This window comes from Pristiophorus japonicus, chromosome 9 (genome assembly GCF_044704955.1).
Source record: "Pristiophorus japonicus isolate sPriJap1 chromosome 9, sPriJap1.hap1, whole genome shotgun sequence".
NCBI lineage: Eukaryota > Metazoa > Chordata > Chondrichthyes > Pristiophoridae > Pristiophorus > Pristiophorus japonicus.
In genome coordinates, this window is record NC_091985.1 from 77,131,563 (window position 1) to 77,157,908 (window position 26,346).

General features: G+C 43.6%; 1 protein-coding gene across 1 annotated transcript in view; it reads right to left on the bottom strand.

Moving 5' to 3' along the window:
- The window catches only part of vash2 (vasohibin 2), a 200,854-nt gene that overhangs the window by 110,826 nt on the left and 63,682 nt on the right, over positions 1–26,346 (bottom strand). Inside the window, exons 5-6 of the mRNA XM_070889489.1 lie at positions 8,415–8,796; positions 5,910–6,025 (exon numbers count right to left, since the gene is read on the bottom strand). Of these exons, the coding sequence (XP_070745590.1) occupies positions 5,910–6,025; positions 8,415–8,796 (498 nt within the window). The remainder of the gene's footprint in view (positions 1–5,909; positions 6,026–8,414; positions 8,797–26,346) is intronic.

A 26,346-nucleotide genomic window follows, 5' to 3' on the forward strand; every position in this document is an offset into this window, starting at 1 on the left:
GATTCAAGCCTCTGTTGCAGCACAAGCAGCAGCCACCCAAAGTCTAGGTGCTGCAGTGGAAGCTCAGACTGCTGTCATCATGGCTCCAGATACCAGTGTTGTAGGGTGTCACAGCATCCCACAATCTGTCCTCCAACAGATTACTAGGATTGCTAAGGCACCGCCCCGGGAGAGTGGCAGTGGTCCAATGAAACACTAACCCATTGTCCCCTCTCAGGAGGACAGCATTCGCGCTCCCATCACGATTGCCACTCTGCTAGTGCCCTTGCTGTTTCCCATCAGCCAGCCCAGACTGCTGCCGCCCACGCCGAGGTCTGAAGCCAGCCCTTCCAGGCCCAGAGCTGCTCGAAGTCATCCTCCAAGGCCACCTGTAGTCTCCCCCACTGAAAGTCAGCAGCCTTCCACCAGCCATGCTGCAGCCACTGGGGTAACACTTCATAGGAGCATTAGGACAGGTACTAAGGGAATTCACAAGGGTGATTAGTTTAATTTTGTACGCAATATGGCATGCTTTGATTTGTAAATTTGGATTGGAATGTGTATTTTGTGTTGTTACAATGAAAAATTGCAAGCCAAGAGGATGAAGGGATGGTCAGTGACAGAGGGAAGATTGGTGAATGGGGAATTGGGGTTGAGGTTACTGGTATTGCACTTCAATTAGTTCTTCACATACAGCCCATGCAGAAAGTGGCTGTCTAGGTTTCAGCCTCCCTTCCTCCTCCTCCACATCCTCCTCCACATTCTCCTCCTCGTGGTCTTGCTCCTCAGCTTCTTGCCCGATGGGAGGTGGCAAGTGCTGTTCCCATGGCAAGCTTGTGCAGCGTACCACCACCAATAATCTTGAGACCGGCTCAGCTGAGTACTGCAGGGTTTCTCCAGAGCGGTGCAGGCCGCAGAATTGTTGCTTCAGGATGCCAATGGTCTGCTCTTTCAGATTTCTTGTGGCAGCATGGCTCTCATTGTATGTGCATAGGTTGCGAACCGGAGTCATAACCCATGTTGTCAACAGATAGCCCTTGTCACCCAGTAGCCACCCTTTGGTTTTCTGTGGTAGGTGAAATACAGCTAGCAAAGAGGACTGCCGCAGAATGAATATATCGCGACTGCTGCCAGGATACTGAGCACTGGCCTGCATGATGCACTGCCTGTGGTCACACCAGCTCCACATTGAGGGAGGGGATTCCCTTTTGGTTCAGGTACATGGCAGAGTTGACAAGAGGCACCCGCAAAGCAATGTGCATGCAGTTAATGGCACCCTGCACCATGGGGAAGCCTGCAACCCTTGCAAACCCTCGTGCTCACTCCACCTGCTTCTCTCTGGTAAGAGGGAATTAAATGAAGTTCTCTCTCTTTGCATAGAGAGCTTCAGTGACCCCTCCATGCAGCAGTGCACTGCAAACTGCGGAATATTGGTAATTTCTCCAGCAGAGCCTGGAAGGAACCAGGCACATAAAAGTTCATAGCCACAGTCATCTTCACAGTCAATGGCCATGCGGTCCTTGCCCTGCTCTGAGGTTGGCGTTGTGGCTGCAGAAGTTGGCAGTTTTAAGTGACGACCCCTTGGTGAAGCACAGAGATCTTAAACATTGGTCATCGTTGAAGTTCAGGTAGGAGAATTGCTCGCTGAACACGTTGGGAGTATACGGCCTCCTGCTGAGAGCCCTTCTCCCCTCCTCCTCCTCCCTCCTCTAGCAGCTTGTCGTGTAAGTAGTTGATGATCCTCTTAAATAGCGCTGGTGGGGGGGTCCTTCATGCTGTTTAACATCATGTTCAGCTGTGCGAGGTTAAGAGAGGACGCAGGCTAGAGCGTGGAGCTCCAAAATGGCAGCACTGGCATCAAATCAGCTGACGCCATGATCTGCCTGCTCTGCATACCTCTGGCGGACATGTGTGTCAGAAGTGTGTGTGCGTGTGCCACGGACACCATTTCGGAAATCTAAGGGGTCTCGTAATGCCCATAAAACAAGTGCTACCAAGCCTAATTTCACCTACAATGTCTCATACTCGAGTACAGTTCAACAGCTACCACCAGCTCTCCAGCACCATGCTCAAGTGGCTTTCTTCATGGACAGAGAAGATTGGCTGGCTCTTAGAGTGATGGAGATGGCATCACAGTTGACCCCAATCATATCTCAACCAAAGCATATACATGCATGTATATGCGCACACATACATGGCTACTCAGTAGCAGTCAGGATTGTAATTCCAGCCAATTTCTCCACTCCTTGATCCAAGAACACTGAGGCAAATTATAGCATCCCACAGTTAACCTGGTTTAAATATTTAGCATCACTGACCATAGACTGATCCCAGGATCTTTCTGACCTATCTGATTTACTATCACAATAGATGATGCATTTACCCACTGAGCCATTGGAAGCTCCATCCTATGAAGTGTTATTCAGTCTTTTATCCCTCCTTCGACTCCTTACTTTCAGTTATTCATCACTATACTTTAAATGCCTCAGCTTCTATCGTTTGCTTCCTATTAGTTTACTTTGAATCATTGACCTACTCTTAATCCTCCCTGACTGTCATCCTTACTCCAACAGAGCACATCTTAAATTCCTCTTAAAATAGCATATTTCAAGTATTAGCTGCAAATTCCTTCCTTGAACTTGCTTAAAATTACTCCCTAGAAGACAAATTGTCTCTCGGCAGCTGCTGAGTGAGGGCGCAAAAGTAAATTGGTCAAGTTAAATACTTGGTACTGTAAACAGTGCTGCAACAGCAAACTCATTTATCCACCCCCACCTCAACATCTCGATCAAATTAGACCTGGTACTTAGAGAAGACTGGGTGAATTTTAAAAGAGGTAGCTGATCCATTGACACTAAAGGATTATTTAAATCAACTGATGGAAAAAGAAACAAAACCAGCCAGTTCTTATTTAATTGTCAGGTATTACTTATAGGCCCTGAAATCCCGGCCTCCCCGGGTCTGCACGGAGTGTGTACGGACCTGGGAAGGCATCGCAAAAGCCAGTTTTCGGTGCGCAATGCGCATGCGCTGAAAATTGGCTTTTAGTTCTGGCTTGATAGATCGCATGCATCTCGGCAGGAAGGAGATTCACAAGGACAAGATTGTGATATTTGCCCATCTCTTGCCCTGCGAATGTCCTTAAAACCATTGTGCTTGGTAAAAACAGGCACATAGTCTACTTTTACCAGCGTAAGAGTTTTAAAACAGACAAAAACATATAAAAATAAAATTTTAAAAACACATTTTTATGTTAAAAACCCTGCCCACTAAGGTAAGTTTATTTAAAACTATAATTTAAAAACTTTTTAAAAAATGGGAAAATATAAATTTTTTCTAAGACAGTTATTAACTTTAATTTAAATTAATGTTAAATATGTAGTGTTTTTCTATTTTTTATTGGTGTTTTGGTGTAGGGGGGTGGTGTTTCTCAATCATAATAATGAGAATTCCTACTTACGGAGTTCCCATTATTATGAATGAGAAAATACTTTACCTGGATTGGCTGCCCAGTGCCAAATGACTCCAGCTCCAACTCTACGTCCGTCCAGACGTGCACGCGCTCCGATGCACAGGGAGAGGAGGCCTCAGGACCGGGATCTCTGGTGGGCGCAGCAGCAAAATGTAAGTGCGCATCTTTTCTCTCGAATTGAGCCGAATGCCCGCGGGAAGAAGGAACCGGGATTTCAGGGCCATAATGTTTTATAACCCTGCATAACCTTTCGTAAAAGTGGATCAGTATCATACAAGTTCCTTAATTGCCTTCGGCATTCCTTAATTTATACTGCACAATTTAACTTTTATTTTAATGGGCCTTATAGTACTTACATATTGGCCCAGAATTTGCAGTTGTAATGACAGTGAAACTGTCAGTGCTCGCCGTCATTACTCTGTAAAACTGACAACAATTTCAGACATCTGCACAAGTGCAGTTAAATGGGGAAATCCTGAAGTTGCTGTCAGTGATACCTCACTCCTCCGCAGGATGCGCTGTTGAAGTTCTCGCAGATGGAAATCTTACAAATCACTTGAAGTGACGTAAACTTCAATTTTTTACATTCTAATCGCTGTAAAAAAACGCTGAGAAAGTTAAGCCTTGTTGAATGAGGTGTAACTGTTTTTTTTAAACAGCATAATAAGTCATAATTACTGCTGAGCAACCTCTCTGGCCCTGCAAATGTTTATATTTGTCGAATGTCAAATTTCTCCATTATGATACAAATTCCCACATATTTTTTAAATAACAAATGTTTTTTTTAAGTTTGCTTATGATGTTTGAACTTCTCCCTTATCTCCATGTGTATGTCCTAATTTTTATTTTGGTCTTTGTAAAATGATTCAAAAGTATAGGATAATCAGTGCTTTTTACATCTTGGTTTGCTGTCTGAAATTTTTCAATGTGATTGGCTGCTTAGCCTGCTTGATAATATTATAGTTGTTGGATGCTAGAGATCCCCTATAGCTGACACCAGCATGAAATTAACATTGCAAAAAGTAAACTGCACGTGACAGAGATCGCTAGATCCTTGTGGGCAGCTTTCTTCAAATTCAGCAGCGAGCGACATTGCTTTGCCACTGACCGCAAAATCCGGGCGATTGTATTTATCAGCCTAAAGGACAAACAGTGTCAACTTTAATCTGTATTACAGCACCTTTTGGTTATAAAATCTATCAAATTATCCCAAATGTAGTAATTTTAGACAATATGCCTCGGGGCCAAAATTCAGCCCCACCCTGAAACGGGTCATATCTACCACTTTTGAAGTGTTTTTACCGCAGATTCCGATGAGGTGGTCTCTTTAACGAAATTAGCTCTTTGGTGTTTTTTTTCAGGCAGACCAGAAGTTGGTCGTAATGGGGGCGAAAGTGTGGCAGTAAGTATTCTAGAGGTGCGGAAGAGGAGGTGGGACGGAGTCTCTGTCGCTGTCAATCAGCAGCGGAGCAGTGATGACGTCAGCACACATGTGCGTCACCGCGTTTCTCCCCTCATTTAAAGGGGAGAGAACCAGCGATTGTTTAGGTTCAGCCCATTGGGCCACCAGGGAGGGTTTTGGCTGCGCCAGTGGCCTGGCAAACAAAGGGGAGGTGTCAGACTGCCTATTGGCAGCCGGGAAGAACCTGAGGCCATAAATGTCCGGTCGATTGGGAATTCGGCCAGCAAAAAAAAAACATGGCGGCCGTGGCAGTGCGCCCTCCCTTTGAAGGGCTGCACCACACGGCGGATTTAGGATTTTTGCAGCTAAATTTCGCGGAGGTTGTGGGAGATTGGCGATGCGCCCTTTGATGACGCACTTAGGATGGTCAGCAGCAGCGGAGCAGAAGTGGGGACCGCCAGAAAAATCCCCGAGCTGAATATCACTGGCGGCTGCCATTTGACCGAAAGTCAACGGCCGCTCGACTCCGCCACCTGGCTCCCGCTTTCTGACGGTAACGGACCTTTCTGGGGAGCTGAATTTCGGCCCCCTCATCTTTTATGGCATTGCCTATCCAGCAGCACACATTGAAAACTTTACTGACTTAGGTTGTGAGTTATGTATTATTGAATAGAAAGACTAATGTTTCCCAGATTTATGGCATTATTGTGCAACAAACATTATCAGGGAATAGTAGGAAAACAGGATTCATGATCATTTCTTGAATCTATAACGTCACACTGCATTACAGTTACATTTATATATACAAATATATTACTTTTATCAAACTATCTCTGGACCAAACGAGCTATAGGACTTTGGAGAATAGCTGTAAGATGTAGGAGAATAGATGGGAAACAAAAAGGCTTCAAAATTCTGCTATATTCAACAATGCTTGTAAAAGATTGGTATCACAGAGCCATTTTATGTTGGCATGCAATAATGTGAAAGAACTATTCCGTTATTAGGATTGGTCTATTGCAGCTAAAACCCATTACCTAAAGGTAGAGGACTTACGATTTATCTCTTCGGTTAAGTCGTCTCTGAGGGCTTATCTGCCGACGGCGAGGTGATAAGGATTTTCCCCGTTGTCGTTCTTTAACTGGAGACTGGGAACCTGAGATTTTTATAATCTAGTTCCAAAGAAGAAATAAAATAATAATATTAATGCTCAATAGAGCAACTCGTGTCCCTGTGGGATTGCTTGGCTCCTGTATGTACAATGGTTTCAAATAGGTTAACAGACAAAACAGCTTTTAAACACTGGTTGACACAGAACAATAAATATTCGCAGCCCATCTACAAAGGGGCACTAACAGGGCGTAAATGTGTTTGTGACCGGGTGCGGCACCGCTAACGACTCCCGCTAAATTCGACGGGAATTTAGCAGCGGTGATAACCTGTAGCGCCCCGTTCTGCGACTCCAGCGATGATGATGCTGCACAGCGGCCCGGACCCTAAATTGGGTCTCGCCCCCTCAAGCTGCGCTGGGCGATGCTCCGGGCTAGCCAGTCTTCTCCCCTCAATCAGTCATCCTAACTTAATGTTACAGTGCAGTCCCCATTCTTGCTTAATTATGGCATTGATCTCTGGCTATCGAAAATGTACTTTGGAAGCTCAGCTTCATGTCCTTATAAAATTGCACGCATTTTATTTGGAGGTCATTCTCTGATGGAAGAAGAAGAGTTGCAGCAAAAGATTCCTCCATTGCTCAGGCAGTAGAGTTATTCCCAAAGGGTATTAGTGTTAATAGGAAGCAAAGACAGCAGCATTCACTGAAAGGCATACATTTCAACACAGTGATTGAGCTATGTGTTACACGGTGCAGTGGTAGGTTGTGAGGGTTGTGATCAAAAAAATAAGTATTTCGTAATTCTAAATAAGAAATATAAATAACATAAGGAACCTGGCACAAAAAAAATTGAATTATCAGCTAATTTGAAATAAGTAACTTTGAATTAGGAGAAGTGATTATGCAGCACAGGTGGCAACTGGCACTAGGTATAAAACATTGTTAGAAGAAAATGTATTTTCTCTAGCCCAGGGATGCTAAAGGCATTTGTAATATCCTGATGTAGATCAGCTAAATTCAACGCACTCCAGTGATTGGAACTGGCACCTATCTGGTCTACAAGCGCATTACACTAATATGCAGTTTTGACGCCTACCAACAAAAGCCTATATTAAAATTTTAGCAAAAGGCACTTAACTACAGCATTAACCTCAATTTCAGTTTAGAACTATTTATGCCTTTTTCTTAAACTGTAAAATTCACCTCTGGGTGACCTGCAAGTTACACGTGAAAAATGGAATTTCAGCAAAATTACAAAATTAAAAATACAATAAACACAATCAATGTTTCATCATATTGTCAACTGTGGTATAAGCTAATAACTGACTGCTGAGAAAGTTAATGCAGGAAAGTATATACATCTGATACAAAACAGCGTTGAGATCAAATTACATAATACAAATAGGAGTTTTCTGTGGGGGTGGGGGGAGGGGCAGTGAAAACAATTGAATTCTGTGAGAGGCTAATGGTCTGGAAGTAAATGAAGTGAAACAGTCTGAGATTCTGGGGAATATGTGAAAATAGGATTCGGAGGGAAGGTGTGATCTAAGATGGCTGCTAACCTTCACAGTGTAAACCAGTACTTTTGCAATTATTTCTATATAAATGAAAAATTAACTGCTTTTCCCTTTTTCCACATCAACACATCAACTGATAACCATGTTAAAGCTGTTTAAAGCTCTGTATACAGTTAAATATGGACATTTATATTTTAAACTAAATAAATAACATTTGTACCATATTGAGGAATACTTGTACAGTGAAACCATCTGGACAAGTCATTCCATTTGCAAGTCTCCCAAGTGACAGACACTCCCATGGGCAATTTTGCCTTTCATAATCAGTAAAAGCAACAGCTCCATCTTTCTCGTCTCTGGCTGCTTTTTAAGTGTTGTTTCCCCAAGGACTTCTACACTCTTAGCATGGTTTTAAATGCATCGCTACAATCTAATGTGTTAACTGACATACATACGCATGTTGCAGTGAAAATGTCCCATTCATTAAAAATATAGCAATATGGAAAATCAAAAATACAATATAAAGTAAATCCATTAAAGTCCAAATGTTCATTGCTTATATTCTCCAAACTATCCCAGTCATTTGTTACATTAACAAGAATTAGTCAATGTGTACACCAATAGGGTTTGGCACCAGTTTCTCAACATGACGATATTTCTGTCCATGAATTTCTAATAGTTAAACCAGGTGCTTTTTTTTCAAATAAATCAATCTATTTTTCACTTATCTCTGTGTCTGACAGTGTGGAGACTTTAGTTATTGAGCTTATTAAGGATTTTGATGAATTTTCACCATTGGGAAAGCAAATGTCAGAATTCAGGCTACAGTCCCCGGATATACACTATATATATATATATGGAGAGACATTATGTTATTAATGATCTTCTATTAAAGAAGATGTGATGAATGAATTACAACTGTGGTACATTTACCTTCATTCTCATGTCTCGAGCATGCTTTTCCAATTCTTTTCTGGTCTCTGCTCTGCTCATCTTGCCCGTGTTTAGAACTAAATGCTTCCACTCGATCTGTTGGAAACTGTGTGGGTCATGTGATACATACAAGCCAATCTTCACCTTTTTCACAGTGTGCAGGTACTTTCTGTAAGAGTCTTCAAATTCAAAAAACAGGTCACTGAGAGTTCGAAAGGTCAAGGGCTTGTCCATCAAGTCCTCTCTCCTGCTCATGCCTAGTGTACCATAGCGACCATTATAATAGACACCAAGCACCACATGGTGAAAGCAGTTCCCTGAGAACTGGGTTTTAAAGCTAATTGGAAACCGTTGCACCGCTGCTAATCCATTAGTAAGGTATCTGATGGTTATGATAAGGATTAAAATACTTAAAACGTATATTTTAGGACACATGCATATCTTAGAACAGCTATTTATTTTGGAGGACACTTGCATGTGTGACAAGTCATAAAAATCACTACCAATGACCTGACTAAATAATTCAATAGTAAACGAGTTGGGTTTAGGTTATATGTTATATGGACAATCGTGGTGGAAAATTTGGATGAACTTAACTAAACCAGAAGAGGTATCGGATTATCCCATGCACTTTTACTGGTTTGTGTTGAGTTAGCTGATATTGGAAAGCAGCAAAAGCACTTAAATTGGTTCCAGCACTCATAAGTAAAGGAAAGGTAACTTATTCAGAGTTCCTGCTTCTGATCACTATCGTGACTCTGGAAAGTACCTGTAGGGACATCAGAGTAGGACAGGATCAGAGTCAGTTGCAATGCCCATGGCTCAATAGCCTTCCCACACTCACACGTGAGGATGGACCATTTAGGGATTACAAGTATCCAAATTCTTCCAGAGAGGAGATGGGGAGGAAAGCAACAAAAAAAAGACAAAACATTGAAAGTCATTAATACTGAAAAATGTTTCTTTTGGCAATTGTTCCCACAGAGGTGAAGTGCTGTCTAAATCCCATGAGAGTTATTGCCATGGTGAGTTGTTAAAATGTTCTATCAATTATCTATCCCAAGGTCATCACTTCAAGTCATAACAGTTCTGCTATGTTATGATTCCATTTATGAATTTATTACTTTGTTTTAATTGAAAGCATCATTTTGAATTTTCTCAACATCAATTTCCTGAACAGCGCTTTGGAAAATGTTGGCTTCACTTTCTATGCTGTTCAATGAGAAACCTTGCAGAGGCCACTAAGAAAGTCAGCTTTCAAAGCAACATCTGCATTTCCAGTTCAATATATATGTAGAGTAGTCATAGTCCATCTGTACCGTTAACCTATAAATTAACCACTTACAACTATTTAACTTTGTTATAAGGCCATTAGCATTGTCACTGGATTACTTTTACCAGCATCTTTGTCTCTTTGATAGACATTCAAAGCTTAATTCAAGGTCTTTTCAACAAAGAAATAGCAAGTTGACTTCTTGTATTTGAAACTCAAAGAATATCCCCAAGATAGATAGTCAGAATGAATTAGATACAAGAGGGGTCAGGGTGGTTTGGAGCCGGCACATTCATGAAAACACAATACTGATGAAAACAAACACAATACTGATGAAAACACAATACTAATGAAAACACGATACTGATGAAAACACAATACTAATGAAAACACAATACTAATGAAAACACAATACTAATGAAAACACAATACTAATGAGGGACTGATTAGTTCCCCTGCCATCCTTTATATAATACATTAAAAATGTACTTTCCCTTAATTTGAGTATTGGACATAAAATATGCAAAAATATAATGCTCAGAAGATAGAGGGGAGGTTAATAATTAAGACAAATGATTTGCTGCAGTGTGCCATCCTACTAAACCCCACAATTTTTTGAACATGGTACAAGTAGCAGGATTTTCAAATAAAAGAGCCAAGTCCATTTACAGTGTCTGTAACTCAACCTGTTCCTGCTGATTGACACTCGGTAATCATTTCTGTTGACTTCTCAGAAACTCCCTTCTGTTGACTGAACTGTCCCCATTGTGCCTCCATATGCCTTGGAGGTCAGTCAGATAAGCCTGCCAAATTTCAATATCCCTACTTTGCCTTGAGCATCTGAACTGTCAGATCAATCATTTTATTCCTCTGGGATTTGGCTTTTGCGGCAACTGGGTGGAAGCAGCTTTAAAGGAGAAATCTGTCAATTCATTTCATATACCAAATTCCTCTGCAATTGCCCTGCAATTTTATAGTTTTCTCTCACATATGCCCCATGGTTGTTTAGCTTCCTGTATCATTTTCCCTAGTGATACTGTATTTTCTCTATATACCATAAAAGGATATATTCACTATTTCTGATGTTATATTCAAATATATTTTGGAGTTGTTACATTAACTCTCAGTTCAATGTTACCTTCAACAGGAAAGTTTTTGTTAGAGTAGTGAATAGTAACTTAAATAAATATAAGTGGGCCCTACCATCCACAGGTACACAATTCCTGCACAAGTACAGGAATACTCCTGCCATGAACCTCCATTGCTGATGCCGCCAGACTTTCTGGGGTCGGGAGGAGGTTCCCTAATGTACATTTTAGTGGCAAGCGCCAAACACTATGGTCACACCATTTGCAGATGGGTCTGAAGAAGTGGTGCTAAGGGGTGCTACTGGTACAGAACATTAGAAATTGTGAGCCATGGGCCCACATTATAAGGGGACTGAAAACAAAAATAAATGTTTTACAAAATCATTGGGATTCTGGAGTTCCAGGTAGGTCCCAGTTCTCCAGTCAATAGACTGGGATATCTCCTCACACCTAGCATACCAGGCTGACAATTGACCCCTCGTCGGAGGTCAAAGGAAAATCCTGGCTTGGGAGTCCCCTCTCCTTTGGCCGTGACCCCTCTGATGCGGGTAAACTTGTTTGGGGAGGGAAGAGGTTCCAACCCAAACAAGGACCAGTGCAAACGGCAATGATGTTTGTGTCCCGCCCTATTTCCCAGGACTTTCGGCATGCTCCCACCCAATGTACAATGGGATAGTGTCGAAGATCTGCAGAAATTCAGGCCAGTAAGTGGCAGGGAGTAAATTATTGTTTCTAGATAAATGAAGTATAGGTTGTGACTATCAGTGCCAACTCTTCTTGGCATTGCAGCATTATACTTTTTCGTGTATCGAAACTGGGGTTATTATATAACAATTTATCTGTGTTTATGTGTACTAAAAACCATGATGGCAAAAACCAACATACAAGCAAGTATAACGAAGAAACTACTAATAATTGTGAATTACCCAAATGCCACATGACTAGAGATCTGGAATTTCCTCCTGGAATCTGCTCACCTTTGGGCAGTCTCAGAGGATGCATAAAAAAAAACATTTGCTCCTATGTAGGTAGTTATTGATTTAAATTGATATTAAATAGCTTACATTGATTTATGCTGACATTTACCACTATTGCCCAAAGACTTTTATTAATGAAAGACCATATTGCAACAGTTAGTTAATAATCCATATTTTATGGGCCTTCCATTAGATTATCTTTAATAGAAAGGAAGATAATTCTTACAATAGCAAAATACTGCAGATGCTGGAAATCTGAAATAAAAACAGAAAATGCTGGAAATACCCAACGGGTCAGGCAGCGTCTGTGGCGAGAGAAAAAGAGTTAACGTTTCAGGTTGATTACCCTTTGTCAGAACTGGAAAAAGTTAAAGATGTAACAGGTTTTTAAGCAATGCAGGGGCAGGGAAAGGGAGAGGGGAGGAAAAGGGAAGGTCTGTGAAGGCATTCTCTCATTCTAAACAAATCCCTTCTGTTTAAGGGCGGCAATAAAATGAAAATTAAATTAAAATATGTGTATGGAACATTAATCCGTCTCTGCCCGGGGTACATTTGTAAAAATGATCATTATGGATGGATCAGAATGTTCAACATTTACATTACATTAAATGTATGACTTATAAATCCCTGATAAGACACTGGACCCCTTGGGAGGTACCCAGATGGCCAATTATCCCCACTTCTCATCCACCAAGTCACAATCAAGTAATTATATGAACAAACTCAGCTTGGCCTTGAGATTTGAGTAGGCCTGAAACTTGCCAATAACAACGCCGGCCAAGGTGAACGGCCACATGCAGAGAGAGCACAGGCAGCATTGGTATTTGGGTGTTGCCCACTAATTTACTTCAGCGGTGTGGAGAATTTGTGGTGGATCACAATTTCCAGCACTAAGCTCAGCAGGAGGTCAAAGGTCACTTCTGTGTCCCACTTGCATTTAAGGAGAACGAGGAACAAATGAGTGACCCTGTAGAGCAGTTGCTGTATTTGTTACAACAATTTGTCAAATGTATTTCAACACAGATAAATGTGAGGTATTACATTTTGGATAGAAAAATAAGGAGGTCACATATTACTTGGAAAATAAGAATCTAAATAGAGTAGAAGAGCAAAGGGATCTCGGAGTACAAATACATAAATCACTAAAAGTAGCGACGCAGGTTAATAAGGCCATTTAAAAAAAAAACAAGCACTAGGGTTTATTTGTAGAGGGTTAGAATCAAAAAGTACAGAAGTTATGCTAAACTTGTATCGAACTATGGTTAGATCACACTTGGAGTACTGTGTACAGTTCTGGTGGCCATATTATAAAAAGGATAGAGAGGCACTGGAGAGGGTGCAAAAATGATTTATAAGGATGATACCAGAAATGCGAGGGTATACCTATCAGCAAAGGATGAACAGGCTGGGTCTCTTTTCTCTTGAAAAGCGAAGGCTGAGGGATGACCTAATAGAGGTCTTTAAAATTATGAAATGTTCTGATAGAGTAGATACAGAGAGAGTATTTCCACTTGTGGGGAAGATCAATATAAGATAGTCACTGAAAAATCCATTAGGGAATTCAGAAGAAACTTCTTTACTCATAAAGTGGTGAGAATGTGGAACTCGCTACCAGAGGGAGTGGTTGAAGCGAATAGTACAGGTGCATTTAAGTGGTGGTTAGATAAGCATATGAGGGAGAAGGGAATAGAGGCTTATGCTGATAAAATAAGGAAAGACGGGAGGAGGCTCGAGCGGAGCATAAACGCTGCATGGACTGGTTGGGTCGAAGGGCCTGTTTCTGTGCTGTATATGCTATGTAATCATAAGAACATAAGAACATAAGAAATAGGAGCAGGAGTAGGCCATACGGCCCCTCGAGCCTGCTCCGCCATTCAATACGATCATGGCTGATCTGATCATGGACTCAGCTCCACTTCCCTGGCCGCTCCCCATAACTCCATATCTCCTTATCGTTTAAGAAACTGTCTATTTCTGTCTTAAACTTATTTAATGTCCCAGCTTCCACAGCTCTCTGAGGCAGCGAATTCCACAGATTCACAACCCTCAGAGAAGAAATTTCTCATCTCAGTTCTAAATGGGCGGCCCCTTTTTCTAAGATCATGCCCTCTAGTTCTAGTCTCCCCCACCAGTGGAAACATCCTCTCTGCATCCAACTTGTCAAGCCCCCTCATAATCTTATAAGTTTCTATAAGATCGCCTCTCATTCTTCTGAATTCCAATGAGTAGAGGCCCAATCTACTCAACCGTTCCTGATAAGTCAACCCCCTCATCCCCGGGATCAACCTAGTGAACCTTCTCTGAACTGTCTCCACAGCAAGTATATCCTTTCGTAAATATGGAAATCAAAACTGCACGCAGTATTCCAGGTGTGGCCTCACCAATACCCTGTACAGCTGTAACAAGACTTCCCTGCTTTTATACTCCATCCCCTTTGCAATAAAGGCCAAGATTCCATTGGTCTTCCTGATCACTTGCTGTACCTGCATACTATCCTTTTGTGTTTCATGCACAAGTACCTTCAGGTCCTGCTATACTGCAGCAGTTTGCAATCTTTCTCCATTTAAATAGTAACTTGCTCTTTGATTTTTTTCTGCCAAAGTGCATGACCTCACACTTTCCAATATTATACTCACATCTGCCAAATTCTTGCCCACTCACTTAGCCTGTCTATGTCCTCCTGCAGCCTCTTTATGTCCTCCTCACACATTGCCCTTCCTCCCATTTTTATATCGTCAGCAAACTTGGCTATGTAATGCTCAGTCCCCTCTTCCAAGTCGTTAATATAGATTATAAATAGTTGGGGTCCCAGCACTGATCCTTGCGGCACCCCACTCATTACTGATTGTCAACTAGAGAATGAACCATTTATCCCGATTCTCTGTTTTCTGTTTGTCAGCCAATCTTCTATCCATGATAATATATTACCCCCAACCCATGAACTTTTATCTTGTGCAGTAATCTTTTGTGTGGCACCTTGTCAAATGCCTTCTGGAAGTCCAAATACATCACATCCACAGGTTCCCCTTTATCCACCCTGTTCTTTACATCCTCAAAGAATTCCAGCAAATTTGTCAAACATGACTTCCCCTTCATAAATCCATGCTGACTTTGCCTGACCAAATTTTGCTTTTCCAAATGTCCTGTTACTGCTTCTTTAATAATGGACTCCAACATTTTCCCAACCACAGATGTTAGGCTAACTGTCTATAGTTTCCTGCTTTTTGTCTGCCTCCTTTTTTGAATAGGGGCATTACATTTTCAATTTTCCAATCTGCTGGGACCTCCCTAGTGTAGTGTATGTAGGCACCTTTAGTAATGACTCCACGAGGCAGGGTATGATACTTAAACTGTGTAGACATCTAGTCCTTTATTAGCAGCTCCAGAGTGACGATCACAAGCTATGAGTTCCCTTTTATACTGGGTTACCTGCCGTGTGCAGGCAACCCCTAGGTCTCCAGCAGCAACACCCTCTGGTGTACCGGTAAGGTGTGTACAGTACAAGAGTACATTCAATATTTCATAACAGTGTTACAGACATCATACAGTGAACAGGCATGCCTACACAACAATACTTCCCCCTGAGCATTTTTCATATCCTAGTTGTCATGTCCAGGGGAGGTGATCAGTGGTGGGCTATGGGAGGTTGTGGTGAGGGTTGTGTGGTTGCCAGGTGTGACCCCTGTGCTTGAGGCTGGCCTCGTATGTTTCCCCTCCCTCACACACAAACCAAGTGGGTGTCACTGTTGTGGGATCCCTCGGGGAGGTAGCCACGGCAGCAGTGGGTGGTGTGTATACACTGTGATGTGGGTAGTTGTAGGGTGGTGGGCAGGGCCACAAGACTGGGTGGGCTCCTTGTCCACCAATTGGGATGAGGGTCAGGTCATCCCAGGGTTTGCCAGGGAAGCTGGAGGGTATTGGCCTCATGCTCCTGGTGTTGACCCTGGTGGCCAGGGGCTGTGGGGCTGGTCTGGTGCAGGTTGCCATTGGTGGTGGCTGGGCTGCCCATTGACCAGTGTCCCTGTAGTGGGTCTGCTCCCACTGCCTGTGTGTGTGTCCTGCAAGGGGCATCACATTCGTTCCAAAGGTCCAGGCTACATGGTCAGGTAGTCTGCTGGACCTGGGGGTCTCCCACAGGGGGATTCCATTGGCATCAACATGGTCCCTGTAGGACCCAATGTCCTTTGGCAGTGTCCTACCGGTATACATGACCCTGATCACACATAGTCGAGCCTGCATTATATATTCTAGCATTTGCATCATTTTTGGGTATCCTGGTTTCGATAGACATGGTTACATTAGGCATTTCACAATCTCTATCATTACTGTTAAGCATAATAAACTTGTTCTTAACCTTACCGACACCTGCATTCATATCATTAGTCACATTAGTTAAACCAGCATCACAATTCATTGTTACATTGCATACATTTTCATACTTGCACCCTTTAATCGCATCTTTAGCTTTAAAGTCCGTGTACTCAAATAGTTGAAACTTCCCCTTTAAATTTCTTTGGTTACCGGTCTCCTTTAAGGGAGCCTTCAAATCCGATTGGCCGCTCGGTGTCATGTGATGCTCCTCCATGCTCACTGGTGGCATGGCGGCAGCCATTTTGATTACAAGTGTTTCTCCTTGAGCTGCTGGTGCTGCAGCCATTTCCTGGCTTTCCTGCAGGAGGGCTGTGGTGGTCTTTTCTTCCACAGGGCCACTTTGCCTGATGTGGACCCGGTTCATCCAATTCCTGCCCAGCAGCGTGGGACCATCGCCGGCTACAATCCACAGGGGGAGTTTGTTCAACACGCCGCCCAGGGAAATTTGGACGTCTACACTGCCAATGATTTGGATTTTACCTTTGGTGTAGGTGAGCAGCTTTGCCTGAACAGAAGACAGTTTTGGTCGAGTGGCAGGATTCATCCAAATTTTTTCAAAGGTCATTTGGCTCATCACAGACTGGCTCGCCCCTGTGTCGATCTCCATGGAGACTGGGACCCCATTGATGTCCACTTCCATCATCCACAGAAAACTTCCGGTGGAGCAGGTAAAGATTCCATACTCTTCTTCCAGGGTTTGAGCAACTTCATCTTCATCTGTGTCGGAGCCCCGGTGATCAGCCAACTCATCAGAGACGTGGTGAGTACAGCCTTTTCTGCACATTCTCTGAAGGTGCCCTTTCTCTTTGCAGCCTTTGCATGCATAGTCTTTGTAGTGGCACTGGTGGGCCCTGTGGTTTCCTCCACAGCGCCAGCATGGGGCCATCCGGTTTGCCCCATGTGGCGGACTCAGGGTTGCGGGACTCGGGGCAGAATTTCTACCTTTAGAAGTGTCCATGCGGTGCACTGCGCTCGCCGGTTTAGAGTCCTGGGTCAGTATTCGCCTGGAGTCACTGGCCGAAACGATGTAGGCCTGGCTCACTTGAATTGCTTTCTGCAGGGTGACCGTGATGTCAGCCGAGAGCAATTTGTATAGGAGGCCTTTGTGGCCGATTCCGATGACAAATATGTTCCTTAGTGCTTCATTAAGGTGGTCGCCAAAATCACACGGTGCAGCTAGTCTTCTTAAGTGTGCAGCATACTTGGCAATTTCTTGGCCCTCAGGTCACCGGTAAGTGTAGAACCGGTGCCTGGCTGTGAGGATGCTTTCTTTCGGTTTTAGTTGTTCCTGTATGATTGTTACAAGTTACTCATAGCTCTTGGTGGTCGTCTTCTCCGGGGCTAGTAAGTCCCTGACGAGACCGTAGATGGTGGGCCCACAACTGCTAAGCAGGATGGCCCTGAGTTTGTTCGGTAGTGTGGCCGGTGTGTCCCCGTCCAGGTCGTTGGCTATAAGGAAGTGTTCCAATCTTTCCACAAAAGCGTCCCAATCTTCCCCCTCTGTAAATTGCTGAAAGTTGCTGAGGTTAGACATGTTGAGCGTGTAGTTCGTGATCTCGTATTCCCGTCGCCAGTTGTAGTGTATGTAGGCACCTTTAGTAATGACTCCACGAGGCAGGGTATGATACTTAAACTGTGTAGACCTGTAGTCCTTTATTTGCAGCTCCTGAGTGACGACCACAAGCTGGGAGTCCCCTTTTATACTAGGTTACCTGCCGTGTGCAGGCAACCCCTAGGTCTCCAGCAGCAGCACCCTCTGGTGTACCGGTAAGGTGTGTACAGTATAAGAGTACATTCAATGTGGCATAACAGTGTTACAGACATCACACAGTAAACAGGCATGCATACACAACACCTAGAATCCAGGGAATTTTGGTAAATTACAACCAATGTATCCACAATCCCTGCTGCTACTTCTCTTAAGAACCTAGGATGCAAGCTATCAGGTCCAGGGGATTTATCTGCCTTTAGTCCCATTATCTTACTGAGCAGTGCCTCCTTAGTGATTGTGATTGTGTTAAGTTCCTCCCCACCTATAACCCCTTGACTATCCACTGTTGGAATATTGTTTGTCTCCTCTACCGTAAAAACTGATACAAAATACTTGTTTAGAGTTTCTGCCATCTCCATGTTCCCCATTACTAATTCCCCGGTTTCGTCCTCTCAGGGATCAACATTTACTTTAGTCGTTCTTTTTCTTTTTATATACCTATAGAAACTCTTACTATCTGTTTTTATATTTTGTGCTGGTTTACTTTCATAGTCTATCTTCCCTTTCTTAATCATTTTTTTAGTCATTCTTTGCTGGCTTTTAAAAGTTTCCCAATCTTCTGTCCTCCCATTAGTTTTGGCCACTTTGTATGCCCCTGTTTTTAATCGGATACCGTCCTTCATTTCTTTAGTTAGCCACGGATGGCTTTCTTTTCTCTTGCACCCTTTTCTCCTTACTGGAATATATTTTTCTTGAGAGTTATGAAATATCTCCTTAAATGTACACCACTGTTCATCAACCGTCTCTCCACTCCTAACTCTGAATCTGAACCTCTCTACTTCATTGGTCAGTGGACCCCTCCCCTAATTGTCTATGTGGACTCTGAACTGTTTGGTATTACCTCCTCCCTGCTGACAGTTTACAGCCACTACATGTCTCACCTAATCTCAGCCATACCTATGTAAACCACAATTCCCTTTGTGTCCATTTGCAAACACTGCTGCTGCTCCAGAGCTAAGCGTGCTTCTACTATCGCCTTTTCTTGGCCCCTATTCTCATCCTCTTCCCCTCACCTGGTGTTGGCACCTTGCATCGTTCCCCTCGGGTATTTTGTCCCCTCCCTCATCCCGGATTCCTATCCCAACCCTTAACAGCTTCTCAATGACTGCCATCCGAGAATTGAAATCCCCTTGAATAAGCCATTGCTGCCTCCTTAAGAGCATCAACCCTAATTGCTCCATCCTCCACTCTTGTTCACTTTCCTGGCCGGCATGCACATTGGAGTCTTACTGCACCAACTTCCTCCCTGTCCCCACCCACCACTGCACCCCTGCTCTCTGCTGGTGAAGGAACAACCATTGCCACATTTGACATACAAACAAAGCCCTCATGGATGATTATATTGGCATCCTGGTTTTGACTAAAACTCACACCTTCTTTCTCACTGAAGCCTCTCCACCTGTCTCTGCTTTCCACCACCTACCCTGCCCATGCACTGGCAGCTGTGCCTTTTGTCACATAGGTCTCACTCCCTGAAATTCCCTCCTTAAATCTCTTTTCCTCTTAACCTCCTTCTTTAAGACCCTTCTTAAAACCCACTTTCTCCCCCTCAATCTGTAATCCTTTTAATGCTAAGCATACTGTATAAATGCACGTTGTTGTCACAGGAGAATCAGTCAATTTAGTTTTGATAAAGAAGGCTTTATACAATGCAAGTAATCATTTTTTGGAGCTGGTGACATCATCTACTTGAATTGGAGGGAAATTTGATTAATTTAGTGGGTAAGTTATTGGTAATGCCCAATTACAACAAATTCAAGCCTCAACCTTTAATCCATCACTAACATTACCGAGGGACAGCTCCAAACACAGCAGTACAATTACTGACCTGGAGACACTCATATGATTACCACACACATAAGGTCAAATTCCTTCAAATGGTATTCAATGCTCACTGTATTGACTATACAGTTCAGTAGCTTAATTGCCACTTTTGTGTTTTTGATGATATTACCCTTCTTGTTCCTCCTCTGTGGTCACATAAGAAATCTTTGATTCAAAAAAACTCTGCAGCACTGTTTGCATGAGTAGATGATTATACACTATGTGAGCACGATTATACATCAAGAAAAAATTCAGTTCTAGGAATAGGCAAATATTGTAGGCCAGTAGTACACTATTTGGCTCTACTACAAACATGGTAGCATAAGGTTTGAGTGAAGTTCCACACAGAGTAGGCCCATAATCTCATTCTGCTGAGGGAGGGTGGCAGGGGCGAAGAAAAGATAAGAACATAAGAATTAGGAGCAGGAGTAGGCCATATGGCCCCTTGAGCCTGCTCAGACATTCAATCTGATCTTTGAACTCAAATCCACTTTCCCACCCGATCCCCACATCCCTTGCTTTCCCAGAGTCCAAAAATCTATCTCAGCCTTGAATATATTCAGCGATTCAGTATCCAGCCCTCTGGGGTAGATAAGTGACTTAAGCAGATGAGGGACTTCTAGCAGGAAAGAAAGAACTTACATTTATATAGCACCTTTCATAACCTTGAAACGCCCTAAAGCGCTTTACAGCCGATGAAGTATTTGGTCACTGGTGTAATGTAGGAAATGCAGCAGCCAATTGGCGCAAACTCGGTCCCACAAATATGATAATGACCAGATCATCTGTATTAGTGATAATGGTTGAGGGATAAATATTGACTAGGGTACCGGGGAAAACTCGAAATAATGCCATGGGATATTTTATGTTCACCTGAGAGAGTATCTGGGGCCTCGGTTTCAGTGTCTTATCCAAAAGACAGCATAGTGCAGCACTCCCTCAAGTACTACACTGAAGTGTTGGCCTAAATTTTGTGCTCAAGTCCATGGAGTGGGAATCAATCCCATGACCTTCTGACTCAGAGGCAAGTGTGCTACCATTGAGCCATATGGGATAGAAAACTATTCAGAGAGCTAGTCAAGTCATTTAAGAGTGGAATAGGCAGAAGCTTGCAAACACATGTCCTGTCTGCCTTGAACAATGGAATGATCTCTGGCATGTGGCAACACAAAGTGTGAAAAAAATAACAAATGTAATTTTTTGTTCCTTGCTGGCTCCAACATTTTTGTGTCACATCCAGCTCCCATGCAATATTTGAATTCTCCATTTTCATCTTTATTACGATGAAGAGTCCTGCTTCACATATCATTTACATGGTTTTTTAGTATATTTCAGGACATTGAGTAACCTCTAATTTTCTAAGTAGTGTTTTAGAAGAAGAAGGTGTTATTATGAGATCTGTTCAGAACAGAGAGCCTTAGGTTTGTCATTTCTTAAAAGGAAGCTGTAATTTAAAAGTTATAAATACGAGCTTCTCTCCAAAAAAAGGACTGAAACCTTCCTTTGAAGATTTAAAAGGTGCCATGTGTATGTCAGCCTAATTGAAGATTGTCCACCAGCCTCAATCACATTATCTGTGCTGTGCTGTGCTAACCCACAATAGAGCAAATAACCTGATGGAAAATAGATTTGTTTTTCACAAACACACAACTGCCTTGTGTTCGGGTGATTGATGCCAACTGATATTGTTGCAGAGCGACAGTCAAGTTTGGCTGCATCAGTTAGAAGTATCCGTGGGGGTGGGGGGAATATCAATGTTGGCCCTTAACAGGACGGAAGTCAGCAGTGCGCCCGTGGCACTCACCCAAGGCCACAGTTGAGAAGGCCCATTTTCAGATTCAGGCTTCATTACCGGTGAGCTGTCAGCATCAAACGAGCACTCCTCTATAGCTCGCCGGTTCTGGTTGGCAGAACAGTGACCACCTTCTCCACTGAGCCACCCGTTGGGTGGGGGGGTGAGAAACTGAGAAAGGGCCAACAGCGGGCCAGAATATTTTTGTGGGGTATAAGTGCTCCTCCAGACCCCACAAAAAACTTTAAAAGGAAACCCAACATCTTATCTTTTTCTGAGTGGCCTCCAGCGGTCACTGCAAGGACTACCCGTTAGGCCGCTCAACGCCTGGTACAAGTGCGACTAGCATATGTTAGCATCAACGCCCATTTGTACATTTACAATTGCAATCGGGGTCCTAGAACTGGTGTAGAACTGGTGTAGGACCTCAATTTACATATTTAAACAGTCCCCCTCCTTTTTTGGGTGAGTGCTGGGTGTCCATTTAAAGGCCTGCCTGAAAATTGAATCAGTCAGACAAATATGTGTCCAAGGTGCCCGCCAGATTTTCCTATGCTGCAAAGTAAGCGGCTGGAAATTCTCCCCCCACCCCCATCCACATTTCTTAAGGGGACATTTACTGGGGTAATTTTTAACTTCAGTAATGGCAGGACAGTTGCAGTAGTGAATCGGATGCCCATTATACACCCTGCCTGATGTTCCTCTCCTTTGATTTCAGTGACCAGGGTGTACAATGGACAGCTGGTCCATTACCGCCAGTTTTCTGCCCCCACTGAAGTTGAAAATTGCCGCCTACATTTAGGAAGATCGTCTCTTGCCTTCTGTCATCTAATTTCATTCTGTTTCTAATTTCCATCTGACTCTAGGGGCTAGAACCTCCACTTTTTTTGCATGCTTAACACCCATTTTACCGCTGAAATGACGTATAATGCCCAGATATCGCCCATTTAACCACAAAATGGAAACTGACGGGCATTTCTCGGAAACTTATCACCGAGCGTTACTTACCCCATGTGCTTAACGCCAGGAAAAAATAATACTGCCTGCCTACTTTTTTGGGGCGTAATCATCAGAATGGGCAAAATCAACGCCCATAATTTCCACACTGATTTAACGCCGAGGTTCAATAATACCGGCCATCCACTTTTTTTTGTCGTAAAGAGGATATTTACTGAAACTAGCGGCCCCGAAATCGCCCAGCATCACTTTCACCACCTCGCACACATATCGCCCACAATATCACTCGCCCAAAAAAACGCCCAGAAGAAGTTGAACTAACCGGAACTAATCACAGTGTTATGGACGCCATGTTCTACATCACATGTCGCATCCTTTAAAAGATTGCTGTGCTTCAACCTCGGGGGAGTTCGGATGTACTCTGGAGATCGTTGGAGTTGATGTGAACATCTCTACAAACATCTTGAACATACTGTGACTAATTGGAATTAAATAGGTGTCTTTGTCGGGACATTCATTGTTTGTGATTAATCGATGGAAAACAGAGAGCGACTGCAATGGGGTCTGTCCTTTCTCATCCTCTCTTGGTGACCAATTAGCTGCAGCAGACTCGAGATCGCCGAAGGTATGCTCCACAGCATTATGTGCCCAATGTAAGATGTGACAGACTGATGAGGAGAACCAGACGTCACAGCCCCCGCAAGTACAGGGAGAAGTGGTCTTACCTCGACTTGCCCGACACCACCTTCCTGCGGAAACTGCGCTTCCACAAAGAGGTTATCACTGAGGTATGCCAGCTCATAAGGGCAGATCTGCAGCCTGCCAGCACCATCAGCACTGCACTGTCCGTCGAGGTCAAAGTCACCGCAGCACTGTCGTTCTACGCCTCGGGTTCTTTTCAGGACACAGCTGGCGACATTTGCGGACTTTCTCAGCATGCCACACATTGCTGCATTAGACAGGTCACTGAAGCCCTGTATGCACACAGGAGGGACTTGATCAGCTTCCCTATGACCAGGGAGGCACAGAGTGAAAGGGTTCTAGGATTCTCGAGAATTGCAAACTTCCCCAAGGTGCAAGGAGCAATAGACTGTATGCACATCGCGATGCAGGCACCTTTTCAGGATGCTGAGGTTTTCAGGAACCGCAAGGGATTCCACTCCCTGAATGTCGATCACCAGCAAATTATACTGGCAGTTAATGCTCAATTTCCCGGCAGCATCCATGATGCTCACATCCTGCGTGAGAGCACTGCATCTGACTTGTTTAACAATCAGCCACAAGGTCAATGCTGGATGCTTGGTGACAAAGGATATGACCTCGCCACCTGGCTGATGACCGCCCCCCCCCCACCCCCACGTGACACCCACTCCGAAGCCAAGAAGTGATACGAGAGCCACAGAGCAACTCGCAATATCGTGGAGAAAACCATTGGAGTACTGAAGCAGTGCTTCAGATGCCTGGACCACTCAGGAGGCGAGCTCCAATACCACCCTGAGTAGGTAGCTCAATTCATGGTGGTGTGCTCCATGCTGCACAACTTGGTTATCAGGAGGGGACAAGAATTGCCTGATGAGTCTGACAGTCCACCTCACCAGGGAGAGGAAGAGGAGGACGAGGAGGCGGACGCTGACATCGGCCCAGACCATCAGGCTGACGCTGAAGCCATGCCCCCGCCCCCCTGTTGACCGCAAGAAAGGGCCCATGGTGGCATGATAGCTGTAAGAACCTTACGTCAGGAGCTCATCAATGATCGCTTTGCCTGAAAGAATGTTGGTGTTATTTACAAGGCTGACACACTGCTGGGTGTAGAGGTGATACATCAATGGTGGGCATCACCTTGGTGACAGTTAAAGTTTAAGTTGATTGAAGTTAAGTGACATTATACCCTTTCACATTAAGGAATCACCAGCATGTAATGGTGCAGCTATCTGAGCCAATGCGCAACAAGGTTTTGTTAAATAAAAAACATTTAAACTGAACATTTGTCTGAAATCATCAGTATTTCTGTAAAAACCAACCCTCCCCCGCACCCCGCTTCTCCTCTGCACCTCTACCCTTCCCCTTCTGACCCCAAGCCGCCTGGCCGAGGATCTCCTCAGGCGATGCTTCATTGGGTGGGGGTGTGGGGGGGACTGATGGCCAAACCACTGCTTGGATGGATACGGGAGAGGACAATCCTGAGGTGGGAATGTGCTCCGAGTCAGAAGCAAGATGTTGTTGCTGGCTCTCATGTGTGGTTGGCAATGGGGGTGCGGCACCCTGGGGTGCAGTGCCGTGCTCCGGGACCACTGGGAGCCCTCGGCCACCAGTGTTCCTGGCTACCAGCTCCAGGGCCTCCACCATCCCTTCCATGTTATATCTTATTTGTTGGACAAAAACTCGGTGCCAACTATGTTCTTGGTGCTTCGGAGGCTTTTTGCTGCTAGTGAATCTCCCTCGTGCCTCGCACAACAGCCAAACAAGCACACACCACAGCCACACACACCTTCAGTCCCTCTCAGCTCCCTCTCTCTCTCTCTGTCTCCTCTTCTGCACATGACCCTTGACTTCCTGAATCACGGGAATCAAGCATTGCCATGCCGTTGCTAAGGACGGCAACAATTTATGGCAGAAGGTTAAAAAAATTTAATGCTACCGCCCATTTCATATCGTTTGCGGTAACAGCCATTTTCAAAAATGAAGACTAGGTGCTTTGAGAATGGGCGAGAAGCCGGTGATCTGAAAACCCTTTTTTACCGCCCACGCCGGAAATAACACCCATTTTTGGGCAATAAGCACCAAAGTGGAAAATCTAGCCCAGGGTACCTCGATGAGATGCACTATTTTCTAGTTGAAGGAGTAAACAGACAGCATTCCCAAATCGCTGCCAATGCCATTCTTTAGCCAGCCTCTTAAAATGACTCAATCCCATTGTGGGATGGTGGTCGCTGATTTTCCCCTCTCTCGTCAGGGGAGCAAACCATATCCTGCAATCCCTTGTGAATGAAGGGCCGCAGAACAACCAACCAATAAATCACCTCAAATTGCTTCAACAAAAAGACCAGAAGAATGGCTGGTGAACAAATCAGAAATGTAATTTTAATGTAGTAAGGAATCTTTATCTGAGGTTGGGTGAAAGCATGTTGCTGGGCAGAGTAAAAGGAGTTTTGCTGTAATCTAAATGAGTTTTACATGAGACCAATACTGGATTCAAAAGTCTGTAAAATGTATTTCCTATATCAATGAGCACAAGATTAAAAATGTAACTGGTCAAGATCCATTTTACTTATTTTAATAATTAACCATCGCCTACTGTGTATAATCGCTTCACTGACAAAGGCAGGAATACGTAAAACCAAGAGACACTTTTCAACAGAAGCTATTAAACTACCACACGGTCATTTTTTTTTTTTATCACCAGTTTTATTTCAACAAATAGTAGATTTAAGTAAAATTACTCCCTTTTTACTGTCCCACTTTCACATCCAACAGTGCCTCATAAAAACTCGTCTTCCAAGCATGCTAATATACTTGTTCCCCGAGAAGAAAAATAAAAGAGATCCTACCAGCTAAAACAAGACTCCTAAATCCTGACTATAAAAAGAACTTCTTGAAAGCTATGACTACAAATTGGTTAAACTGTTCATTCCATTTACCAATGGGCTAGACATTAATATTCCTTTGAGATGTTGTTTGTGCTCAAAATGAGGACGGATATAAGCTCCATTTAGTACTGATTAAACATAGAAACATAGAAACATAGAAAATGGGTGCAGGAGTAGGCCATTCGGCCCTTCGAGCCTGCACCACCATTCAATAAGATCATGGCTGATCATTCCCTCAGTACCCCTTTCCTCTTTCTCTCCATACTCCTTGATCCCCTTAGTCGTAAGCGCC